At 49.3% G+C, this 24,831-nt stretch overlaps 6 protein-coding genes across 6 annotated transcripts; 4 read left to right on the forward strand and 2 right to left on the reverse strand.

The window, feature by feature from the left end:
• Positions 1–251: 251 nt before the first annotated feature.
• GGS22DRAFT_183876 (mitochondrial thiamine pyrophosphate carrier 1) lies at positions 252–1,347 on the reverse strand (the record flags this gene model as incomplete). Its single annotated transcript, XM_047964138.1, has 2 exons — positions 252–1,214; positions 1,315–1,347. 2 exons carry the CDS (start codon positions 1,345–1,347, stop codon positions 252–254), a joined length of 996 nt encoding a protein of 331 aa, XP_047824366.1.
• An 846-nt stretch (positions 1,348–2,193) lies between these two features.
• Positions 2,194–4,415, forward strand: GGS22DRAFT_151132 (uncharacterized protein). The gene is made up of 2 exons (XM_047959431.1): positions 2,194–2,589; positions 2,739–4,415. Exon 2 carries the CDS (start codon positions 2,910–2,912, stop codon positions 4,062–4,064), a length of 1,155 nt encoding a protein of 384 aa, XP_047824367.1. The 5' UTR covers positions 2,194–2,589; positions 2,739–2,909; the 3' UTR covers positions 4,065–4,415.
• Positions 4,416–4,638: 223 nt separating this feature from the next.
• Positions 4,639–6,088, forward strand: GGS22DRAFT_151134 (tyrosine tRNA ligase). The gene is made up of 2 exons (XM_047959432.1): positions 4,639–5,705; positions 5,764–6,088. Exons 1-2 carry the CDS (start codon positions 4,785–4,787, stop codon positions 5,995–5,997), a joined length of 1,155 nt encoding a protein of 384 aa, XP_047824368.1. The 5' UTR covers positions 4,639–4,784; the 3' UTR covers positions 5,998–6,088.
• Positions 6,089–6,413: 325 nt separating this feature from the next.
• GGS22DRAFT_14770 (manganese and iron superoxide dismutase) lies at positions 6,414–7,983 on the forward strand. The gene is made up of 3 exons (XM_047958959.1): positions 6,414–6,669; positions 6,843–6,992; positions 7,093–7,983. The coding sequence occupies exons 1-3, from the start codon at positions 6,465–6,467 to the stop codon at positions 7,623–7,625; spliced, it is 888 nt and encodes a 295-aa protein (XP_047824369.1). The 5' UTR covers positions 6,414–6,464; the 3' UTR covers positions 7,626–7,983.
• A 771-nt stretch (positions 7,984–8,754) lies between these two features.
• GGS22DRAFT_14782 (uncharacterized protein) lies at positions 8,755–11,847 on the reverse strand. The gene is made up of 3 exons (XM_047958965.1): positions 11,592–11,847; positions 11,272–11,487; positions 8,755–11,212 (listed from the first exon to the last, which is right to left on the reverse strand). The coding sequence occupies exons 1-3, from the start codon at positions 11,592–11,594 to the stop codon at positions 8,855–8,857; spliced, it is 2,577 nt and encodes an 858-aa protein (XP_047824370.1). The 5' UTR covers positions 11,595–11,847; the 3' UTR covers positions 8,755–8,854.
• Positions 11,848–19,596: 7,749 nt separating this feature from the next.
• GGS22DRAFT_151173 (PRO1 protein) lies at positions 19,597–22,967 on the forward strand. The gene is made up of 2 exons (XM_047959434.1): positions 19,597–20,339; positions 20,448–22,967. Exons 1-2 carry the CDS (start codon positions 20,183–20,185, stop codon positions 22,331–22,333), a joined length of 2,043 nt encoding a protein of 680 aa, XP_047824371.1. The 5' UTR covers positions 19,597–20,182; the 3' UTR covers positions 22,334–22,967.
• The last annotated feature ends 1,864 nt before the right edge of the window (positions 22,968–24,831 follow it).

Below are 24,831 nucleotides of genomic sequence, written 5' to 3' on the forward strand. Positions count from 1 at the left end.
TTTGTAATTATAGACGTAGTTGACTTCGCATTTTTCAAACGTAAATCGTAGAGACACGTGCGTAGTTCATTCATCAAATTGAACGTCTTAAGCCATTATATCCATACCTAGGCTACAGCCGATTAAGCCAAAGCCAACGTATACTATGCAAACTATACGCATCAACGTCTATGGAAATATATATATGTACCTATGCACCTAGGTCTATATGCATATGCCAAACGCCATGGATATTTTCCCGACCCCGATGCTCATTGCGCCGTCCCAGCCTTCTCGCTCCGACTAATAAGCAAATTCAACACCCGCTCATACGTCCACATCGTAACCGCACTCGCTGGAGCCGCCTTTATCAAGCTCACCGTTAACCCCCTATACAACCCCCTAACCCCCTCACGATGCAATACCTGGCGTACCGTGCTCACCGTACCCACGTACTCGGGTATGTTCTTATGAACATAGCGGCTCCGCGTCGGGCCCTGGACCTGTATCCGCTTGCGCACGAGATCGAGCGGGAACACGCCCGTCTTCGCGACGACACTTGCGATTATACCCGCCGTCGCGTCGCCCGTGCCCCAAGGCAAATCCATTTTTCCGAGCGGCAGCCGCGCGCCCTCGTACACGGCGAAGAAAAGCCCCATGAACGGCACGATCTGCGCTAGCGCAGGACTGAGTCCGCGGAAGAACCCCCGGATCCCCTCGTCCCGGTTTATGTCCGCGATGGCGTGCCGTAGCGACGCGTACACGCGGTCGTTGCCCTGCGCGGCGAACCGCGTGCGCAGCAGGTCCAGCGGGTACGTAGCCGCGGTGGCCGTGGCGCCGGCGGAGGCTCCGCTGATGAACGACTCGACGGATTTGGGGAGCCTGCTCTGTGTGCTATTCCCTCCACTCCCGTCTTTCGCGAAGACCCGGTGGAGGAGCAGGGTCATGGATCGGTATGTCGTGAACTGGATCGACGCGTACGCGACGTACATCAGCTCGGCGGGAACATTGCCCTTCCAGAGCGCGGCGACGCCCTCGTTGGCTACGATGTGGCGGAACGTTCCGATCGTGCCTTTGTAGATGGGCGATCCGCGCAGGTCGACTTGGGACAGCGGGTCGGAGAGGGAGTGCGATTGTAGTTGCAGTCGGATCTTGACGACGTCGAGGGGCGCGACTACGAAGCGGGATATTAGACCGGCGGTGGCCCCAGCGGTGACGACTTGAAGCTGAGAGCCCTTTTAACGGGGCACGTTTAGTGTCAGCCTCTTCTAGTTCCTAAATAGGCAGTTTTTCTACCCCGGCATTACAGCTGATTGCTACTTTAGGAAGTCATACCTCATCTTGAAGGCGTTGGTCCGATTTCGACATACATCCGCGGCGGCCCTAACCCGGACTAGGGGTGTTTCGATACAGGAAACAACCTTCTTCCAGACTCGTGGATCTGAGATAATTACTGTTGGGTCGTATTAGAATGTGGCGTGGCCGCCTGGAAGCCTTCGCGTAGCTATCCGGTCTCCCCCTTAGGTAAGACGGGATTCGAATCCGCGTCTTTCTGGAAACAGGGGTTCGTTACGAAATCTGTATGTATGAATTTTGAACGGATTTAGTAAAAAGCCTTCAAAATTCACGGCACGTGCCGTGACTAGGCTCAAATGTTTAATTCTATTATGGTAGGTATGTTGCTACTCTGCTGTATGTAAGCGCGCAGCTAGCAGGGTCGAGACCCCGAGACACGATAATGAGTAAGGTGACAGGTGAATAATATTGGTGCCGGTCAATTAATTAGTCGCGATCTCATAAACTTGAAGATATCGCCGATAGTTTTGCTTGTTGCTAAAAATGACGCTCTGCATCGGAACTAAAATGAATCTGAGGCCGAATTTGGTACCGATATGGCAATCTCCCATTCGAAAAATATTGAGTGACGTAAGACTCGGAATAAAAACATTACAGGTCATTTTTATTTTCTGTATCGTCGTCACGTGCATCTGGTTAATCCCTGGTATTCTACGTGTTACAGGGGAAATTGTTTGGAAAGAAGCATCGTAGAATCTGGACTTTTCGAAGGATCGACGAAATATTTCACAAGGTTTCAAGGTAACAACGTAAGGCTCCGAACTTAAAACCATCGGTATCGGAGGTTCGGTGCTTATTATTACACATCAAATTCGTTTATTACTTTTCCATTTCCTAATCCGTCTCTCAAACGTCAATGTATTGAAATGGATCAATGGAGTCATGCATAACCTAGTACGCGGCTGATAGGAACAGTCATTTCCACCAGTTCCAGAAATCATTTTACTTCTACTGTTTCTAAAGCCAAGCCAAGTCCGCACTAGGCATGTAGTTGCGGCACCAATACACGTCCATTCCGTTGCACCTCGACACCTGAACAAGTTATTAAGTCACAGGTCATTGGACAAGCTTCCGCCCGCCCGAGTTGCTGGCTCCCATTTGTCCCATTTGTCCTCTCCCCAGGTTTGCGGTGGGGTTTGGGGAAACCGGCCGTGCTATTGGCCACCGCCTAGTTCTTGAGGGGCTGTACGTGTATCTACATAACGATCTTGAATGCTCACCTGAATCGTTTGTGTATATTCCTTCGATTCCACTGTAAGCAACTTGAATCCTTTATTATAATCTCATTTCCCCTTGCAAGGTTACCTTCCAGATCCAAGGTGCCTTTTCTTTTCCGACCCTGAAACAGAATAACCTTAGCTTAGCGTCAGCCACTCCGCTTAAGCTAAAAACAGCTAAAATAGACAGTCAGCACCCAGCACACAGTTTGCTAGACATTGCATGTGATAAGGGTCCATATCCATCAACCACCCTAAAATACTAAGTCTTACCAACATATCTCGTCCTTTTACACACAAAACAACACAGAGTACAACACCAGAATCTGGGCAAACTTGGGCAGATCTGGTGAAATCATGACGACCTCTACTACCATCAAGCAGCCGGACGTTCAACAGGTTCTGGGACAACTCTTACCCTCGCTCCCGGCCGCTGCATTATCCACGGAGCCGACAGAAACCGTTCTGCCTATTCTCTCCCCCATTCTTAGGCAACGAGTCCAACTTTTATCATCAGCATCTAGTTCAGACCCATGGATTCGATTATTGTGTTATGACACCTCAAAAGTGCCTAGGTTGACGGAGATTGCGCAGAGCGATCGATTAGAACCTCACCCCGCGTCTGGAGAAGTGGAGATCGACTGGGACTACGATGCCGAGATTCGTTATCGACGAGTAGATGAGGAAACTCTTCAGGCGCTCGTGGTTTTTAAGGAGCTAGAATTAACGTTTCGTTTGATTTATTGTGTCGGAGATCCGCTCGGCGACGGTTGGAAAGTCGGCGAAGTTAGCGTCGCTGAAAAGCCATCCCCATTTTCTTCATTTGGGGGGGTCTCGAGTATCGTCGAGGCCGAGAGACAATTTAAGGAATCGAGGTCGAAAACTTCGCAGAGCCATGTCACAGTTAGTCGAGATGTTCCTTTGACGCATGATGACGATGAGGAAGATGACGACGATTACTGGGCGAGGTACGATGCGACGCCTGCGAGAACCCCCGCGATCAAAAGGTCACCTGCGCCGCAATCTGGACACGGGACTGCTGAGGATGATTACTATGCTCAATATGACGATGTTCAGCCGGCCATGGATAACCATGATCCAGACGAGGAAGAAAACCTTCGCAGTTTAGCACCTCTAGGTCTAGGCTCAAGACCTGAAATCCCCATTACAAATGGGAGCGATGATGAGGTAGAAGTTAATGAAACTCAAGGCTCATGGACACTTGCCAATCCGCCAAGATCGCCCTCTACTCACTCGAGAAGAAGTGGCGATGATCCGAACTTAGTTCATCCCCACCCGAGACCTGCTTCGAGCGCCGGGTCCAATGCGTCGGTCGAGAAGCTCGAGGCCGCAGCAGCTAAACAAGAGCAGAGCGACTTTGGGGTTAAGCAGCACGTGTCTCGAAGTATTAAGAGCTTATTCCAGCTATCCCGCGCATCAGGGATTGATCGCGAGGAATTCGAACGATTGGTGAAAGTGGAACTAGACATGCTAGGATTGATGGAAGATTGAGAATATTCAAGAAAATATACGGAAATATAGGATCGCATTTATTTAAGGTTGGGAGAGCTGATCTCCCCAGGTATTTGAATGGTGAACGGCGTCCGGGGTTTCGATTTTGGCGGGTCCCGAAGCTTGGGATTTCTGGTTATTAGTAAAGTTTGTTGGGGTGCTCCGGGGACCGAGTTACAGCGCACGGCGTAACTATTTCAGGAATATCTTGCATCTCGCGGTGTTGGTTGGCTATCATGGTCATGGTTAAAGACATCGGATGGTTTGGTCAGAATAGCGAGCACATTTAAATATTCACAAGTATCCGGCCAAGTCTGTAAAGTTAGGTTAATTAAAATAATTGCCATTAAATTTTGATCTTAACTACTACTTGCGCGACAATCGAACGATACCTCTATTATAGAACTTCCGAGGAAAAAATGGGGGTTTCGATGTTATCTGCTTGTACTTATGTACTGTAGACCGTCTTATCATCACCTTTTGCATGATAAGCTCAATTTGGTCACCGATATCTCCGGCGGGTCAAACCAAGCGACCCCACATGCCCCCGAGTCAATGCCCCTCTATCGGACCCCTCTGACTCAAAAATATCAAATTATATACGTCCCTTAAAATCATCTATACAATTAGTAATAGAAAAAAGTGAAGCTTGAAAAAAAAAGTTGTCTTTCTATTTCTCTAGCAACCCATACGTTCTTTTTGCAACACTCATTTGCAAATATGACTCCCGAAGAGTCAATCGCCTTGATCAAGGCCAACTTGACCGAAGTACTCAATCCCGAAATCATCGACGATGTTATCCTCAACCAGAAACGTGACCTCAAAGTCTACTGGGGAACGGCGACAACAGGACGACCTCACTGCGGTTACTTCGTATCGATGACCAAGGTCGCAGAACTCCTTCACGCCGGTTGCCATGTCAAGATCCTCCTCGCCGACCTACACGCCTACCTCGACAACATGAAAGCCCCGTTGGAGTTGATCGAGCAAAGACTCAAGTACTACGAATTCATCGTCAAGAGCTTGCTAAAGGCTGTCGGTGTCGACATTACAAAACTTGAGTTCATCAAGGGGAGCTCGTACCAGAAGAGCGAGAACTACACAATGGATCGATTCAAGTTGGAAGGGATGACAAGAATATCCGTTGCACAAAAAGCGGGTGCCGAAGTCGTCAAGCAGACTGTTGACCCGTTCCTTGGCGGTTTGACCTACCCATTGATGCAAGCGCTAGACGAAGAGTACCTTGACGTCGATGCGCAACTTGGTGGTCTTGATCAGCGCAAGATCTTCACATTCGCGTTAGAGAATCTGCCGAAGATCGGATACAAAGTCAGAGCCCACCTGATGCACTCGATGGTGCCAGGTCTAGGTGAGGCGCAGAAGATGAGCTCTAGCGAGCCGGATTCCAAGATCGATCTGTTGGATTCGGCCGAAGTCGTCGGCAAGAAGTTAAAGAAGGCCGTGTGCGTGCCGAAGAAGATCGAGGGTAATGGCGTCGTGGCATTCGTGGAGAGTGTCATTTTTCGGGTGGTGTCTATAAAAACGGGTGGCAAGCCTCACTTTGTGGTTGAAAGACGAGATGAGGAGCCCATTATCTACGATGACATCGAGAAATTGAAGGCGGATTACGAAGCAGATATAGTAAGTTGTCCTATGTTACTCGAACACTATGATAGCCAAGTTACTAACCGTTTTCCAGCTCACACCCCAGCTGCTAAAGGCTGCTTTAACAAAAGCGCTCAACGAGCTCCTAGACCCTATTCGTGACGACTTCAATTCATCGGAGGAATGGCAGAAGATCGCAGAACTGGCCTACCCGGCAGAGGAGAAGCAGCAGAAGGTAAAGAAGCAGAAGGATAAGGGTGATCCGGCTAAGCGTGCGGCTGCGCTTGCTGCGAAAGCAGAGCAGTTAAAATTGAAGGACGGCGAGTAAATGATTTAAAATAAAGTGAATATTCAATAGATACCTCTTGACAGCAAATATAGTGCACACGGCGTCGTGCATATTTTGATAGAGCTGACGAAGTTTTAAGACATGCCTACCTACCTAGGTGTTTTCAGATTCCCAATCCTCAAAATCGTTCATCTTACCTTAAATAATTAGATTCTGAAGACAATTATAACTAGAAGGGAAATTTCTACCCGCGATTACCTAGTAACCAACTTGACGAGCTTGTAGTTGATGATGAGTATAACTTGGAAGTATACTAGGTACTTCGGTACTTCTAGAACTTAGAAAGTGCGGCGAATCCAATGTTCCCCCGCCGAATGGATTGCAGCCAATCAGAACTCAGCGCACTCAAGCTCGCGCCTGCTACAGGAAAAAAAGTGAGCTATTGAATACAGCGACTAAATTCGAACCTCGAGATTGAAATATCTCCATACAACCACAAACCCACAATGTTGCGACCGAGATTACGGATACCGAGGGCAAGCCGACCATGGCGCCCAGCAATATCCTCACGCCAAATACACTTCGTTCCAGCTCTACGACAATTCAACCCCGATGAAGGAGTTCCAGGTTTATTATCATCAGGAGGCTTCGATCTAGCATGGACCCAATACATGGCTTTCGTTATGGAAAAGCTTAATATCATGATAGCTGGTACGTTTATAGGATCATACAACTATATGGATTGAGTAGTCGGTGCAATTGGCGAAGGGAATCTCTTAACCGAACTTGAGCAAACGAATCGCGGGGGTGCTTCTCGGAATTAAATTTAGACACAAGTATTTTATATAATATACTAGAGAATCGAAAGCTAACTATGGAACCAGAGGATGACCTCGGACAACAAGACCCCCTATCTATCGTCAAAGCGACCGCCCGCGAGCCTTCACAGGCACACATCTTCAACTATGCTTCCATGGCATACAACAACCACTTCTTCTTCGAGAACATCGCGAGAGTGGAACAAGAACCCGGCGGTAAGCAATGAAGGCAAACCCTCACTCCACGGCACAAACACGGGACGCGGAAGTAGAGGATATATAGATAGAAAAGACAGCGGCTAACAGCCTCGAAAAGCACCTACGGGAGCAGACAGGATCCCGGAGAAGCTAAAAGAGGAGTTCACGAGACATTTCAGCTCGGTGGAGACGCTACGGCGCGAGTTCCTGTCGACGGCGGTAGGCATGTTCGGCCCGGGCTTCGTCTGGCTCGTCAAAGTCGCACAGTCGGACCAGCTGCGCATCCTGCCGACGTACCTCGCCGGCACCCCGTTCACGGCCGCGCATTGGCGACGCCAGGGCGTGGACATGAATACGCAGGGCCCCGCCTCCCGCGAGGTCGTCGACAGCTGGATGAGCCGCGCGCAGACCGGTGCCGGCGCCAACGTCGGGTCCAGGTTCGTCGACCCGAACCTTGCGGCTCCGGGCGGCACAGACGTCATTCCGCTCTTGTGTCTGAATACGTGGGAGCATGTCTGGCTGCGCGATTATGGTGTTGGTGCGAATAATCAGGGCGGCAAGAGGCAGTATGTTATGAATTGGTGGGAGGTTATTGATTGGGATAAGGTTGAGGATCGTGCGAATTTGAGGAAGGTGGCGTTTAAGACTTAGATGTGGATAGGTATGTGTATACTGTGTCTATGTATCTAGGTAGGTAGGTGGGTAGGTAGGATGGTATGTACATGTCTAAGAAGGCTGGAAGGCTGGCTACCTACCTACCTGCCCGCCCGCCCGCTTGGTCTGGTGTATGATATGGACTCGACTCAATTCCCTTGCAGATAGCTAGCTGGGTATCTACATAGACGGCTGGCGAGGCTATGCTGGGCTAGGGAGGGCTATGTGCTATATATACCAAATTTGTAAATTATGCTCTTGGTGATATGGATGTGATTTTGTATTTCTGGGTTCTGGGTTGAGAATAATATCGTAGGTATTTGCCTAGTAAGTTATAGGGTTTCTTGGTATGGCTACCTAACTAATTTATAAAATATAGTCAAATAATTAGAAGTTCAGTACCTACTATTGATTGCCTTCCTATATCAAAAACTTGAGCAACGCAAGGGATGGCTCGTCAACCAACTTACACGCGTGGTTAGGGAGTTGGTTGACTGTTATACATTCGCGACTTACAACAGAACTTATAATAGAAACAAACACTCGCTACCAAGACCACGGAAGAGGCAAAGTATTAAAGTGAAGTAGGCCTTTTATTTTATTTTTATCAATCTTCCTTTTCCAAATTTTCAAAGCTACCTAAATTTTGCCGGTTGCCCTGGCATACAAGACATCCGTGATATGATATAACAACAACCTTATAAGGAGCGTGCTGGTATCTCATGCACCCATCGCCACCGTTATTCGTTCGATCCAAAAACAACTACATATATGATGATATATAGGTTAAAAAGAAAAAGGTATTCGTCCAAAAAATCCATTTCGTTAATACGCCCCCTTAGTGAAGTTGCCTTCGCTTGTTTTGTTTAAGCGGCAACCTAAGAAGACGAATTGCCAGAAGAGTAGGTATAATAAGAGAAGAAAAAGGAAAACGTGGGTTTGCTTGCTTGAAGCGGAAGCGTCCAGTGCTTGGGATATCGAATCTTGTCCACGTCCATTATAGTCGCCGAAAACCGTCATTAGCATCTCCCGTCGTCATCGTCAACCCCCGAACACCTCACGGCTCTCCAAGAACCGACGACGGAAAAGACAAGTAGGGATACACCCAACCACAAGACATTGGTCTTGTGTATATAGGTACGTCACCTCCATATATAAAAAGAAAACGAAAGAAAATATAAGTAGGTAGGTAGTATGTCGGTAGACGACCTGATCTAGACCTAGATCTAGATCATATTCCCATTAACACTAACCTCGAACCCCTCGCCCTTCTGCCTCAACGCCTTCGCAAGCATAAGCTCGCGCATCCAATCGATCCTCTCGTCACGACTCCTCACCGCGAAATGATGCGTCTTCCCCGTCCCATTCGCCGCGCCCTCGATCCCCGGAGGCGGACTCGGCAACCCCCCTGCGCCGCCCACACTCTGGCTCTCCCGCTTCCTCAACCGCCCCCCTAACGCCCCGCGCCCGACTTCGTTCTGCGGTATCAGCTGGAAGCTGAACGCCGCAACCGAATCCGGGTCCGCGGCTGAGGCACCGTTTTTCGCTGACCGCGATATGCTCATGGCTTTGAATGCGGCGTTGAGCTTTGACCCGGTGGAGAGCGAGGAACAGGCGATTGCGTAGTCGTCTATGTCGATGTATTCCAGCGCCCGGGACCGCGCTTCGGCGTCTTTGTGCAGCGCGAGACGGGTCCCTTTGAGTGTCGCGTAGTGGTCGTGCCATTCGTGCCGCAACATCCGCGTCTTCCGCTTCTTTACGGGGCCCGCGTAGGTTACGCCTTCGGCGTCTTTGACGGTGGAGGGGGTGGGTTGGCCGGGTGTTGTGATTGGGCCGAAGCCGGTGCGGGTGGAGGGAGGTGACCAGGGGTATTGTGGTCGAGGGGGGGCTTGGAGTGGTTGTGAACGCGAGGGGATTTTGGGCGCGGAGGAGGTCTTGGGGGACACGGAGTGCGTGTACCGGTGTCCGTAGACCCGGGCTACTGGGGTCGCCGCGGCGTCTTCTTCTACGGGTGCCATTACTTGGAAGGATGGACGCCGGGAAGCGCGTGATTGGGAGCGGGAGATTAGAGGGGCGGTGCGGTAGTTCATGTCCGGAGGTACGGATTGGGATGCGTCGCGGGCGACGGGGCCGAGGGGGACGGCGGTTAGGGGTACGTCCATGTCCGAGAAGGGGGTGCCGAAGCGGTAGGGGGCGTTGTGCAGGTCTGGTGATAGGGCTTCGCCTCTGTCCATCCGTTGAGGGTAGAATGAGGGTTGCGGTGTCTGGTTCGCGGAACGCAGTTGTTGGGAGTGCCGTTGAGCTTGCAATTGCTGCTGCAGTTGAGGTTGTTGTCCGGGGATAGCGAGCTTGGGCAAGGCACGTAAACCCTCATGAGGTGTTCGTGGAGTTGGTGTCGTGGTGGCAGTTCCAATAGCGGGTACCTCGAATGGAGGTGTTGGCGGGACTTCGGTGGAGCTGCACTCGTCACCGTGCTGATGCTGGAAGTTGAGGAACTGTCTGACGTTGTCCTGGGGATCTCGTGTCTGCAGATTACGTAGCGCGGCTTCCTGCAGGTACTGGAATGGGGGCATGCCGGGGCCGAGAACGTCCGACGACGCGATCACGGACGGCACGGCGTCAGACATAGGCCTTAAAGCCTCTGTCGACGAGGGCCGGTTGATGGCCGGTGCAGTCTCTGGGTTTCCTGGGTCTCCTGCAACCATGATGATGCCACCTTGGTCTACGTCCACGAAGGGATGATCTTGCTTGAAGGCCTCGATCATGCGCTGTTGTCTCCTGAACTTCGAGCAGTTCTCACCCTTGGAGCAGTGGTGCGGTTTCGGCATCATCTGCTCGATTCCGACGATGGATACGGACTCTAAGGGCGAGATGATGTCTTCATGCGCAGGCTTCTTCTTGCTCTTCGATCGTTTGACGCTCTCACTGCGAGGTACGCTATTGCCTTCCTCTTTTCTTTCCCTCCTTCGTTCCCTCCTCACTTCTTTAGCTTCCTCATCCTCTATCGGGGTATCAGGACGAGGAGATGCTGCCGCCGCCTCTGCCGCTGCCTTGCTGTCTCTCAGCACGTGGATCTCCTCCCATACCTTGGTCCGGACTCCGAAGGACTGGATACTAAGCTCCTTTAAGTCCTCGAATTTAAGAGTAATTAAGATAGCACCGTTGATGTCATTCTCGACGAACTTCTCGGCGACCGGGATCTCAATGCCGGCATTGAGCATCCACTGCGCTACTTTCTCGGGCGACCATAGCGACAGCTCAACCGGGGCCAACTTCTCGTGAGTAAATTGGAATGGGCTGTTGCGCGAGCGAGGAGGTGGCGGCTCGTACGTCAGCGGAAACCGATGGTCCGCTTCGAACGGTCTGGCCGTTTTCGGCGTTATCGGAGAGAGGGTGAGGGTGGATTGGTATTCGAAAGAGTTAAATGACGACGCCGTCGAGGCTCGGAATAGGTGCGGGCCTCTCGGTCCCTCGACTGGCTTTGAGGAATCAAAGCCGAACGGGTACACCTCGCGAGCCCTGCTCGACCTGGGTGTTTGCGCTTCTTCATATGAAGAAAGGGTAGTTACACTTGGTTGTCCCGACTACCAATTCTATTAGTTGCCAGCGCAGAGATCGCATAGCATTGGTTGTTAAATCTTACCGAGTTCAAGCTTATTCGTGGCGAATCTGGGTCTTCGTCTTCTATCTCGCTAACAATATCTTCTTCTTCTTCTTCCCACTCAGTATCTACAATCTCAGTCGCAACCGAAGTCGGTCGTGGGTCGAGCCCCTTTAGACCGAAGAAGGGGTCATGGAAGTGATTCTTTTGTCGCATTTCCCTTCGCGATCGCTCGCTCATCCTGAGCGATTGTGTATTCTATAGCATTGAGAGTTAGTTACCACCACCTCAAAGGTATGATATGGGTACAGGCAAGCCCGGGGTAGGACATAAACAACTACCGAGACACTTAATAAGCTTACCATTTTGGATATTTTAGAAAACAGGGAAAATGCAAAAAGATGCGATTTTAGATACCAATGCCGTTGCCGGCTTCACTTATTCTTCTCTCTCTGTCTAAATCAGGGGGGTATACGGGATCATGCGAAAACGGAAAGGAAATAAGCTCGCTATAGGTAGTCGAGGGACAGGTTCGACGTCGCAAAGGGGAGGAGAAAATGAACTAAACTACACCGCGGGCGAGTGCGGGATGTATATGTATGGGCATAGGATATATGGGATGGTGTAGTATAGCCCCGGATCGCAACGGGCAAGACTATCTAGGTATATGCAGGAGACGGTGAAACGCTGCGATAATAGGGAGCTAATCACGATGTGATTTGTCTTTAAGGTCTAGGTCCCTTCACACAGCAGACCAGTAACACTTCATGCTAGGTGTTGGTGCGGAGAGAGTTACTAAAGCTACTATGTAGAGACGTAGAGACCGGCCAGGTTCGCCACGGCCAGGTCACCTTGAACACCTAGGACACACTTAACTGCTGTGTTCTAATGTCCCTAATAATAGCATCCCCTCTCTCTGTTGCGTGGGCGTGGGAAGCATGGGAGGCATGGGAAGCACAACAAAATCCCACGAAGGCCAGAATGCTTCCCACCACATGCCCAGCGTTAAACCAACCAAATGCGAAGGGCTGGTTGGACAGAAACTAAGGTGTGCCAGGAAAGAATTGGAGCTTTCTAGAGTTTTCATTGGCCACAAATTTGTCCTCTCCCCTGCCGGCATCGTCTTCTAAGCGCCCAGATAGCCTAAGCACGGGCTTGCGGGCGACAAGGATGATGTAGCCCATGTAGCCCATGTCCGTTTTCTTCGACTAGAGACCCGATTAGGCATCGCCATAATAGTAACGGTTAGCAAGAAAAAGTGGCTCACTCTAAAAAGAGTTCTAAACAAATGGATGCAGACTGCACGGAGGGACCAACACCCGTTCTCGTCAACCCATAATAGCCCATAACCCGACAATCCATAGGGAAGACGTCGAGAGGCGCCCTCGAATACCTACATAGTTAGACATACATAATCTATAGTGCCTACATATGGATATTGGGGATATTGGGCACTCCCTTACGGGTCGACGCCATGCGAGAAGGTCATTTCATACCTGTGCTTCGATCTTTCTCCGCAGAAGTCTGCGTGATGAAGCGGAATTTCATATAAACCTGGGTATGTAGGTGCCACTTTGAGCCACTTTGGATTACCCGTACAACGGGAGAAGCCCGCACTACTGCATCACGGCGTCAAATTCCCATCAATTGAGATGTTGACTGTTCCTGACCTTTTGAGGCGGTCAGACGTGAGGGACTCTTCGTCGTCATACCTTGCGAATCCGACCTATCGAGAACGAGGTGCGGATCTGTTCAATTGATAAAACCCAGGATACGATAATTTGGTCGAACGATCACGATTACTGAAAGCGCCTAGGCATTAGCAATAGCAATTGCAATAAGCACTTACGGATTTCGACCCAGCAGCTAGCAGATGCCCAGGTCCATTTCTGCAGAATCTGCGGTTTGCAAAATTTTGTCATTTTGCTTCTCTGCAGCGTCTGCAGCGTCTGCACATGCTAGTAAGAGTGAAGACAAGACCTGGATAAGAGCCCTGGAAGATGGTCCACTACCCGGAAAGACGGACAGAGAAAAGAATACGACGCTGAGCCAGGGGTAGTATATGCCGTAGTTTCCCCCCACAAGGGATTATGGGATGCGCAAGATACTGCTGTAAGTATTCCATAGGTGATAGGTGATAGGGGTAAGTAGCCTAAGAAGAGTTGTTCGGTGCTTTGATGGTTACCGGTGCTACATGCTACCACATACACTACATACACCACATACTACCATGCGGTAACCATACAATCATACAGCCATACAGCCATACAATACATATCTTTCTACCTAACCCCTCTCGTGTGGCACGTCGCGAGGCGATGGGATTGGCGTCTCCAACTAACGATCTCTTCTTAATATCTGTACTAAGAGTCAATTCGGAGAAACTAGGATTTCCCCCTCACCAATGACGGGATATCGTGAAGCCAATTACGGATTTCTAAGACACTCTAAAGAAGATGTTCATGTTCGCATTTCCCGACGAGACGACAATGTGTAGTACAGCAGCGCCTCCATTATGGAACCCGTCAAGATCTGGAGCGGTCCGGCTACTGCTAAGCAGAGACGGATCTATCCAATCTTCGAATTCGAATTCGACGCGGCCGTGACCGGTGTCGAAGGAACAAGTTTTCGAAAGTTCCACGGTCCCTTGCGACGGGTCCACCTTGGCTTGGTACCCAATGAATCGCATATCGTGGGAGTCAGCGTGACCTGGCTCACGGACACATGACGGCCGAATATCAGAGGCTTTAAGTACGTGAATGGCCGAGTCCCACGATGATATGACGGAATGGAGAAACGATATTCTCCATTCAATCCATTCAACAGTCAACTCTCTGTACTGTACCTACTTGAAATAGGTACCCAAGCGGAAGATAATTCACCATTCGATCGTTCAATCCCGACTGTAACAAGACATAAGCCACGTAAAATCGGGTAGGTCGTCGAAAAAGTAACTCATAGGCAGTCTTCTCATTTAGACAAGGCCATCCGACTTGACGATCCAGCGAAGACGAATAAGGCAGTTGTTGACTGGGTAATTTCCAGCTCCACGAACGGCATGTGGCGGGGGTCACACTTCGTCCTGCAGTCTTTGCATGGAAGCCAGTAGCTTCCCGCATACGGTATGCAGCTGGAAGAAGTTGTGTCCGTATGCTCCCCGCGAAGCGAGTTCACACACACGTTACTACCTTAGCGTCGGCCAACCCAATATCTACCTACATATCTACTACATATCTACATACCTAAGTAGGTATCTACATACATACATACATACATACTTGGTAGTAGGTTACGGAATACACCGACAAGTTAGTTTGATATTGATAAAAAACGAATGCAAGATCGTCACCAGCTAGTTTAGACTATCAAGGGAGCAAACCAAGATCTAAGACAATATGACCCCCGTACTCGTTCTCGTCCGACGGCAACAATGTAACACTTTACGAGTCGGTGACCGACGAGGATGCACTATTACACTATTAGACTTTAGTAATTCTGCCATTCCGCTGGCGGCGGGCTCGACTCCGCCGTCGTTGCTGTGAGGCTCACTGGTAGATTGCTTCAGGCATTATACATGGTAGCTACAGACTACGGTTACTTCCTTGTCACCAGCTGGCGTATCGTACATAGTTGGCGATCCACATCTTAGTTGACACGATTCATTAGAAGACATTGATGAACATGGGCACTTCCGAATATATCCGACATTGAATGACACATTCAACCTAGATAGCAGACAAATAGTTCACTATCAAGATGTGAGTCGTCATTTTTGACCCTGACGGAGTAGCAGTACTATGATGCCCAGGTAGTTATCACGTTGACGAATGCTTATCTGATTCGCCTGGACAACTTCGGGATTCAATGTTGCGAAGCATCACATTTTAGACTCGGAGCAGCTGTGGGGAGAGCTGTGTTCTCCAGAGTGAAAAGAGTTCGCCTCGATTTTAAGCGAAGTTGATCAAAAGCCCCAGACCCAATGGCACGCCGAGAAGGAGCACTTAGAGGTCATCACATGAGGATTCCTTAATGCGAGTCTAGTCAGCTGGTGGATGGTTGATTCTCCTTTATTCCGAATGAAATGAACGACTCGTGGTCTGACGAAGATCTGTGTTATGCGATGCTTAGATGTTATGCCATCTAGAGGCCCTAAAGGCTCTAATTTGATTATTTGTGTGATTCTTCAATTTTGCCGTCGAGTGCCCCCCAACCGGTGAATAGGCGAATAGGGTTTTACAAGGGAGATGTTGACGAATGCAGGTAATCTCACTCAAGCTAGGGGATCTTGATCCCTGAATCACCGTAGCAGCGTAGCAGACCGTAGCTAAGGCATAGTCAGCATTAAAGACAACCTGGTTGATTTGATAATTAATAGATCGTGAACGGCTTAATACGCTTAATACCAGCTCGATTCGTGTCTAGTACAACTCCACTATGAGACGAGTCACAGCGGACCGATGAAGGGTAGAGCCTAGCTGCCTAGGTGCGTCAATCCTTTCATCGTTAGCCGACGGATGATAGACCGGGACGCAACAGCTTGGCTGCCGGGTTAGAGCCGTTAGAAGCCATTAGCAAGCTCAGGTATTGTTTTTATGATGATTTGCATCGAGACCACGAATTGGCAGGGTTGGCAGGGACATCATAACCATGACAGCACCGCTGCACGGACTCAATTATTCTTTGATAATATCCATTACCCGTTCAGCCCATTCTGCCCATTGTCGGATTTGTCCAGAGTCCAGAACTCCACGGGTACGGGGGTGGAGCCGGGGAAAAAAAGTTCTCTACCACTCTGGTGCTTTTATCATATCTGATGCTTGGGGGCTGGATGACGATACTCGGCATTGATGTCGTTCAAATACTTACCTACCTTGGCTGCTTGGTATATAAAATACGCAATATTATACACCACACGCAGACACGTGCATTGGAATTGGAAATACGTATCCCGCGTATCCCACGTATCCCAATGAATCTCGTAGCCTCGTAACATCGTAGCATCGTGACAGTAGCATCAAGATGCTAGGCAAAATCACGTACATAAACGGGGATGTGTTCAACCCCATTCGCAATGAGACCATACTACCACTTCTCCGTCCACCACATACACCACGTACACAACCTACACACGTAGTTATAATGAATATGTATGTATGTAGCATAGCATATATTAATAATGACAACTAGCAGCCAAAATATGCGAGCATCAGGATGGCATGACGCATAAGTTAATCTACTTGTTGGTGAAAGAGATGCATTGAAAAGACGCCGCCATCTTCTTGCTTCTGCTATGACCATACTGTCGGGATGGTCGGTAAGAACTTTTGCTTACAGGGGGGCTTAGGCCTGATTCCCGCCTGAAGGAGAAAAGAGGCTTGAAGAGTTAATGAGGATGTTAGGCGTAGGCGAGTTGTAATGTTGCAACGGGGCTAATCTCGCGATCGCTGTCATGGATGAGGATAAAGAAATTCGAGTTGACTAAAAAAAATCAAATTCTATCAATTAGTATGGGTGATAACAAAATTAGCCCACATTGTCAGATGGTACAGAGTACAAAACTGACAGATTCAAGAATGCGGGTTAATTCAAAAATAGAACTAATATCGATGTTGGTCGAAGTGCTGCAGATAAGTGTGACGGTTTAGCGCCCGTTGTGCATTTTGCATGCGAGTACGGAATGTTGCTCAAATTAACCCATAATTAGTCCAAATGGAAAGGATGCTAAGTGTGCTAATTGTGCTAAGTGTGCAAAGTGGGATAATTTTAGAAATATTGGGCTAAGTGATGGTCAATGTGAGCAAATTAGCCCACCAAGACGAAGTGATATCGGGTGATCTTCGTCCAACAGCCGGTCAGCTTCCGGCTCGTATGCAAATCCGGTAAGCCACAAACCAGCCCCCCAGGAGCTTGTGAGCTTATGGGGTGCATAGACCACTGCTTGATTAAAATGATAATGCTGACGGGTTGGCGGGATCATGGGGAAAGCTAAAGTTTGGTGCTTTAGAGGTACCTGGGTACTTATGTGAGTAGCTCACTTAGGGCTAGCCTGCCGAGAAGCTACTTGAGGTACAGCTGTCTTGTTTGGCTGATCTAGAAAGAAAGGAAAGAAGACCCCTGATGCCGTGTCTTGGCGACCAGGGATCCATAAGATTTTACATATGGACCCCACCGAGGACCACTATTCCACCATTGACGCTAATGGGAACTTGCATCTTTTCAACAGAGATTGGTTAATTGTACGCCCTCCATCATGAATTAATCCCGGCCGAGCAAGCATTTAGCTTCCGAGCTCGAGCCAATCCGCTTCCCGAACCCATACTTTGTCACATTCACTAAGATTTCGGCTAGGGCCGCTACTGGCGCCAACTCTCTTAGAGCCTCGAATCAAAATGCTCAACTGCCTTTTTTTACTTCCTGAAATCTTTTAAGGACGCATCACCAATATTCCTTGTATATTCGTATATTCGTCTGATTGGCGAGTTCATAAAATCATCGAGAATTGCAAATATTTCACCGGTGCCACAGCAACGTCGAATTTTAAAGAACAGGACACAAGACAAGCCACGAACTTGTTTCTTCCATGCTTAAATGGACTGACAGATTACCTACCAGCCTAGGTACTTACCTACCTAGTAGGTACCGTTGCTACCGGCAATATAATCAAAATGAGACCTGGAAAACACATGAAAACATATGACTCCCGATCTTCGGCTGCGGGCATTCTAAAAGTCGGCGCGACTCCTAGTCCCGACCTCGTCGTCCCGTCTTGCTTGCAAGGTATCTGAGAGTCCGGTCTTAATAGCCCTGCTACCGGACTTTTACTGGTCTAAAATTCACGACCAATCTCATGCTCATACTCATAGACTCGGCATTCATTGGCACTCACGAATACTGCCTAATGAACGCTTGGAGAAATATGATAGTAATTATGCTATACGAGTGGTACAGAGCCGTATTGCTCCCCGCTCCGCTTAGGAGAGTAAAAATTCGCTATCGAGAACGATCTCCAAGCTCGCCAAAGTCGCAAAATTCTACCTAATTTTTATTGACGGATAACTTATTAATCCATACCAGAACTCCCCACTCGGCGATATGATATCCGTATGCAGTAACAAGCTAGAGTAGCGGGGGTGGTATGCGGAATACAATTCGAAGTAAGCTACGTACTACTACGCATAGTAGAGGTACGTAGTATAATAGCTGCGTACGGATTTGGGTTCTCTCAATATACTGCATATGCAGCTCGAGAGCAGAGCAATCTATGATTATCGGTCAGCCCATGCAAAGTAACCACACCATCTGTGCCCCAATGGTCAATGCGAGGGCAATCGGCAAGCTGCCATGGCTCCTTGCATACATATTACTTTTTACGTGCTGAGTACGACAATTTTTGGTGTCTTCCTAGCATAGGATGTACCTAACCTAGTACTCAAGAATGGAAGCCCACACGTGGGGTTTCTCTTCTCTCGTGGTTCTTCTCGCACAGCATGTCTATCATCAACGTGCAAACTTAGCGAGGCAGCGAGGAAGCGCGAGAGAAGAGGTTCTAAGACATACTAAGATAGTCCAACGATCTACAATCTCCGCTTAAAGACTGGGAGGTGGCATGACAAAGTTCCTCGAAGAGAATAGGCTCTCCTCTTAGAGGTAGTACAAACCGCACTTCTCACCCTCTCCTTACCTCTTCCATAAAGTCGATCGACGCTAATAAATCCCTGCGGCTTTCAATAAACTCGTCGACCCTGGCTCGCAAGGGCTTGCTCGATGCAAGGATGAATACAGGGCTGGCAAGGTATGTGGTGTAGGTCGCTCACACAGACGGCCATACATTATTACACGCTCGCTGAACGCACAATTAGAAAATCTGCAAGTGCTAGCGGCGGTCGACAAGACCCCATGTCTTCCCTTCTGCATGGTGGTGACATTCATAGTGGACCGGACTTTCAACTGGTCTATCCAATGACCGGCCAGCCACGTATGGGAACTGCCTCTTTTAGTCGCTCAACGTCGTCTACCTTGCAGAATGATCCCTGCTCATGCTTGCAGCCACCGTCTTCCGCGAGTGTGACCGAGTGCCTGCGAGTGGTACAATGTCCTTGTACCGCTCACTTCGAGTGGAGTGGTTGGCCAGGTGGTCGAAGTTACCCACCATCATCCGGGTGACTCGACCACAATCCAGCGAACCGGCCAAGCTCATTGGAATCCGCAAGCGCATATCCGGCTCAAGTCACCAGCTGCTACCCCAATTTGGGCTAATTTACATATGTTGTGGTCCGTAATTAGGCCACAAAGGTCATGGGTTAAAAAAGGAATTACCCCAAATTGCGTATTGTTGCTATTTTTGAACACAGCCTTCATCGATGCGCCGGCTTGAGATGCAGCTAAAGTGGTGGCCGAAGAGGACAAGGCCACGATATAAGTCTTCACACATCCAATCTATGGAAACACTTTTTTTTTTTGAAGATAGATGTTGTGAAGGGTAGAAGATCCAAGTGTCGTTCCAGTTTCTCTTTTAACTATATTCCTCCTCTCTCTCTCTCTCCTCCTAACCTACTACTTCCCTCTCTATACCTTTCTTATTCCGCTAAACTCGACTAACGTGAAAGGCAAGCTGGTACTTGCTTGGATCCTATCATTCATTCGACGGGAAGAAAAATAATATTAATTTTGACGAATTTCGAATACACCCTTACCATTCCGCTCTGGTCGGTCTTATCCCCACTTGCGGATTATTATTCACCGGGCACGAGGACTTGAGAGCGTTGAGCGTTTTTGGGCAATTACTGGCTTCGAGGCGCAATCTCTGGAAAGATCCTAGCAATTATCGACCTAGACCTAGAACTGGGGTCCCTGGTTCCCCTTGTCTCCTCCCGCTTTCGCTCGGCTTGCGACTAGCATATCCCCCCCCACTACCATCTCGACGCAGGTACCTTACCTCGAACATAAGATACAAATGTCAAGTCTACCCCCCAACCCCCAGGGAGACCTAATGAGAGCATCAACCGTCAACATGGCCGTCGCACAACCGACCAAGACGAAGGCTGCTTCTAAGCAAACCAACAATGCCAACACTAAAGCTAAGACACAGATGCACCGCCGTTCCAGAACAGGTTTGTGTTCCTCTATACCCCCGACTTATACGGCCACTTACACGGGATCGTCGTCGGTACGTGTAAGTTGGTCAACAACCACATACTAACATGCCACGTCTTTTATAGGTTGCTATACCTGCAGATTACGACGAAAGAAGTGCGATGAGGGCACTCCCATGTGCACGGCATGCAAGCACCTCGGTCTTGTATGCGAATATAAGAGACCAATGTGGTGGAGCAACAACGATGCGAGACGACAACACAAGGACGACATCAAGATGATTATCAAGAGGAAGAAGCTCTCCGAGAAGGCGTCGCACACCATCCAGACTACGGTTAGCTCGCCGCCCGGCCTGTCTCACTCTCTCCCTACCTCCGCAACCTTCTCGGACCCCCTAGACCGAACAAGGTCCGCATCGATCGATTCGCAATTCGCCTTCAACTTCAACAGCCCACCCAATGTTAACGATTATGGGACTTACAACCCGCACATGCTCCCATCACACGCCGACTTCATGTTTAACATGTCTCCTTACGAGATTGATGTTAAGACCGAGCGACAAATGTTTGTCAACGATGTCCCAACACTACGAGAATCTACAGTTTCAACCTTCAGCACTTACCACACTCCGCCTCCACCGGGAACAGTCCTCCCGTCTTATTCCTCGGATGGAGAGTGGTCCGAACAGGTCTTCCAGGAGCGCCGCGAGTCCCTAGCAGAGGAAACCTTGAACTACAACTTCTTCGACTTCGCCCACGGCCTTCCTTCAGACACAAGGCAAGTGGACATCGAACTAGACGACAATGACCAACGACTACTGGATCACTTCATTCAATTCGTGCTACCAACTATCTTCCCTATCTTGGAAACTAACCAACATGGGTCTGTCGGCTCTGACCTCATCCTACCTAACCTACAGAGCAACAAAGGCTACCTTCACTGCTGCCTCATGATCGCGGCGCAACACTACAAGGCCACGATGAACGTCCAGGGCGAGGAAATCGACAATGACATCATGCGACACCGACACGCTACCATTGTTGCACTATGCGATGCGCTAAACAAGGATGAAGACCACCACCAGATCCTTGAGGCGACTCTTGGTCTCATCTTTTTCCAGTGCTGCGTTGGCCGATACGATGACTCATTGCCTGACATCCCATGGCACCAACACTTCCAGGCGGTGAACTCTCTAGTCAACAAACTGGATCTGCCTCGACTAGTTTCTGAATCAACCGAGCAGTTGACTCAGACACCTTTCAACATGACACTAACCGCGTGGATCGATATCTTGGGCGCAACCATGCAGGGGCGTGCCCCGACCTTTGCGCACACCTATCGCGAGAAGCACTTGTCGACAACTAACCCTTCCCTTGGGCTCCGCGAGCTCATGGGTTGCGACGACCACGTCATGTATCTCATTTCGGAAATTGCCTGCCTCGAGGCACTCAAGAAGGAGGGAATGGACGACATTACTCTATGCACACACGTTCATGCGCTAGGTGACCAAATTGGGTTGACGGAGGCCAACGACTGCGGGCCTAAGATGCCATTTAACGCCAATGGCTCTCTTAGCCCGAAACAACTCAGCAAGAACATCACCAGCGCTTTCCGATTGGCCGCCCGCATTTACCTCTGCAGCTTGGTTCCTGGTTTCTCACCCAGTCAAACCAGCTGCGTTGGCCTCGTCGAGAAACTAACCAATGTTCTACAATTTATTCCATCTGGCCCTGGTGGCTTCGACCGAAGCCTGTCTTGGGTCTACCTGATTGGCGGATCCGTTAGTGGAATGAACTCCAGCTTCCGACAATTCTTCAACGACCGCATCGCGCAGCTCGGTGACTCCGCCAACTATGGCAGCTTCGGCGGCGTCGTCTCGCTGCTGAACGAAGTCTGGCACCAGGCCGACAACAGCCAGCCGAGTCCTAGTGCCAACGGGACCCCGGAAGCGCCCTACATCTCCTGGAGAGATATCATGCAGATGAGGGGATTCGACTACCTCCTGATCTAAGTTGATCATTCACCTCACAGCTGGTCTTGGGGGAGGTATCCCTCTCCTCATCTGCGGGTGGCTTCCTGGAGCGATTCAGGAAATTGCTATCCCGTTTGCACTTCGACTACGGCTGACTGCACACTATTTTTTTATTTTACTATTTTACTACGATAATACCCATTAGAGACAGGTAGCCGCAAGGCAACCGGAACGACACTTGGAATTGGCAGGATATCGGGGATTGGATCAATGATGACGACGGGTAGTCGGGGAGGACTACCACAACTGGGAGGTAATGAACCTGCTATGGCTTTACGATGCGACGACAATTTCCTATTTTCTACTTTTTAGTCGATATCATCGTCGAGTTACTTATATATACCATGCATGCATTGGTAGGAAAGGCAAAGGAGTTTTTGGGCAATTTTAGCATTGGTGTATATTTGGATAAAGGCCTAGCATCTTACTTGCCCCTGAAAGGCAAAGAAATCTTAAGGGACAGGTTCATTAGGAGGCACCGATTTGATTGCCCCCACCTCTCGAAGCTCTTAGGGACAAAAAACCCTAAGGGTCGAAGAAGTATCTATTATTGTAATATAATAACACAAACACAAATCTCAAATAAAATACAAAAAGTTCAGATATTATAAAATTTTGAATTCTTCTACAGTGAATTGTGCGAGCACTATCTACCTACCTAGTACCTATGAAGTAGAACTTAAAGAATTAACAATAATATTCATGGTTGGTATTGACCTAATTATGTTCTGGACTAATTAGTCTTATTAGTTGATTAACATCAATTAGGTTTTGACTTAATTAGCCTATTTTGTCCTTGTCCTTGTCTTCGTAATTGGAACACACAAAACCAACTTTCTCCCTTACAACAAAAGTCTTACAACTAAGCCGCAAAAATTTTTTTTCGCTATGCCCCGTAACGACCCACGATACTTTCACCTGCGCCGAACCCGGAAACTTGGATAATTGCTGCAAGTCGCTGAGCGGTGAACGGGAAATGGATCTCGTGATCGATGAAGGAATGAGTCATGTGCTCAACGCCCAACGGCGACGATCCCATCGGTTTCACATGGGGAAGATCCAGATCCCCTCCCGGCCCGCATCCTGCTGCTAATTGCCGCATGTGGGAAGCCGGTCAAAAGAGGCGCTTTTTTGCACTTGCACCTCGACCCATCGCGACCCTCCGATGGCTTGGACTAATGGATAAGCTATGTCGAGGTTTCACTTTCAGCTGCGAATGCCGATGGCACTGGACACTCGCGGACTGGTTGTAAGGCAGACCTGTGGCGTTGCTGTCGCGTCAATGCGGGCTAAATGCTGGGAGTAGAGTGGGCAGAGAATTATTACTTTGCTAGTGTATACCTGCCATGCTATGCTATGGATGATGATGCTATGGATACCTAGCTGCTGCACCGTAGATCAAAACCACGCGGATCAGAGAGATCTCGGCAGCCATCGCTAAAGCTTCTCCAGCGGGCTGTGCGCGGGAAAATCATGCGTGTGCGCACCCAGTCCAAGCTCGAAATCGCACGTAAGGTAGCAATGACGTATGGCACAGATCTTCACCTTTCTCCTCCCATCCTTGCTAAGCTGAAATGGCTCTCGTCCGAACTTGGATTTCCACCTTTTGAAACCTGCGAAGCCACTCGGCCGGGCACGGCAATTTTTTCAATTCTTCTTCTTTTTTAACACCTGACAAAGTGGCTGGTATACATAGAACACCCCAACATACCGACCTAGTTGCCGTGGGAATAACGGGACAACGGATATAGGATCGAGGATGATTCAGCAGGGCAAGGAATAAAAAAAATGCGACCGCTTATTATCAGGCGGACAGGATAGTGAGGCGATGATCTTGTTTCTCCGCTCGCAGGCGATGCGAAACAAACAAACAAAACGGATATCGTTGCACAGGCGGTCTGCGCCCGATGGCTCGCGTCGGAGTCTGACAATAACGACGACTCCCAACGACCCGTTATGCCGAGGACCCTGGCATTGCGGAACACTTCTTATCGCGCGCGTTAAGGTCGGTATGGTTAGGTATGGGTATGTATGGAAGTGTTCTTTGCAGAAACTAGTGCCGTGGCCGCATCGTGGCCGAGGCTCGAGGATCACCTACTTACTCCCGCGACGAGCTGTCATGAGACTACTTTCCAGGCCATAAGGCACCTACCGTACTAAGTCGCAAATGTCGCGCATCGCTTAGTTGGGTATCTACCTACACAAGCAAGAAGCGGATTAAGGCCGCCCTCGTCGATTTCGCGGGGACAAAGTCCATATTGGCGCGGCGGGGTCGTCAAGACCCTGCTGTCGTTGGTGGTATCGTAGCCTATACGGTGGTCGTTGGCGCTTGATTGGCGCGTGGTGTTCCTCGGCGAGCCGCATGTGCGGTTCTAACAAGGCTAGGTAGGTAGGTAGGTATCTAGGTCTTTCCTTCCGCCCGACGTCATGTGTCGCGGGGGTTTACTTGGGGTTCTAGACTGGCGGTCTATGTATGG

The sequence above is a fragment of the Annulohypoxylon maeteangense genome, assembly GCF_022496945.1.
Source record: "Annulohypoxylon maeteangense strain CBS 123835 unplaced genomic scaffold GGS22scaffold_1, whole genome shotgun sequence".
NCBI lineage: Eukaryota > Fungi > Ascomycota > Sordariomycetes > Xylariales > Hypoxylaceae > Annulohypoxylon > Annulohypoxylon maeteangense.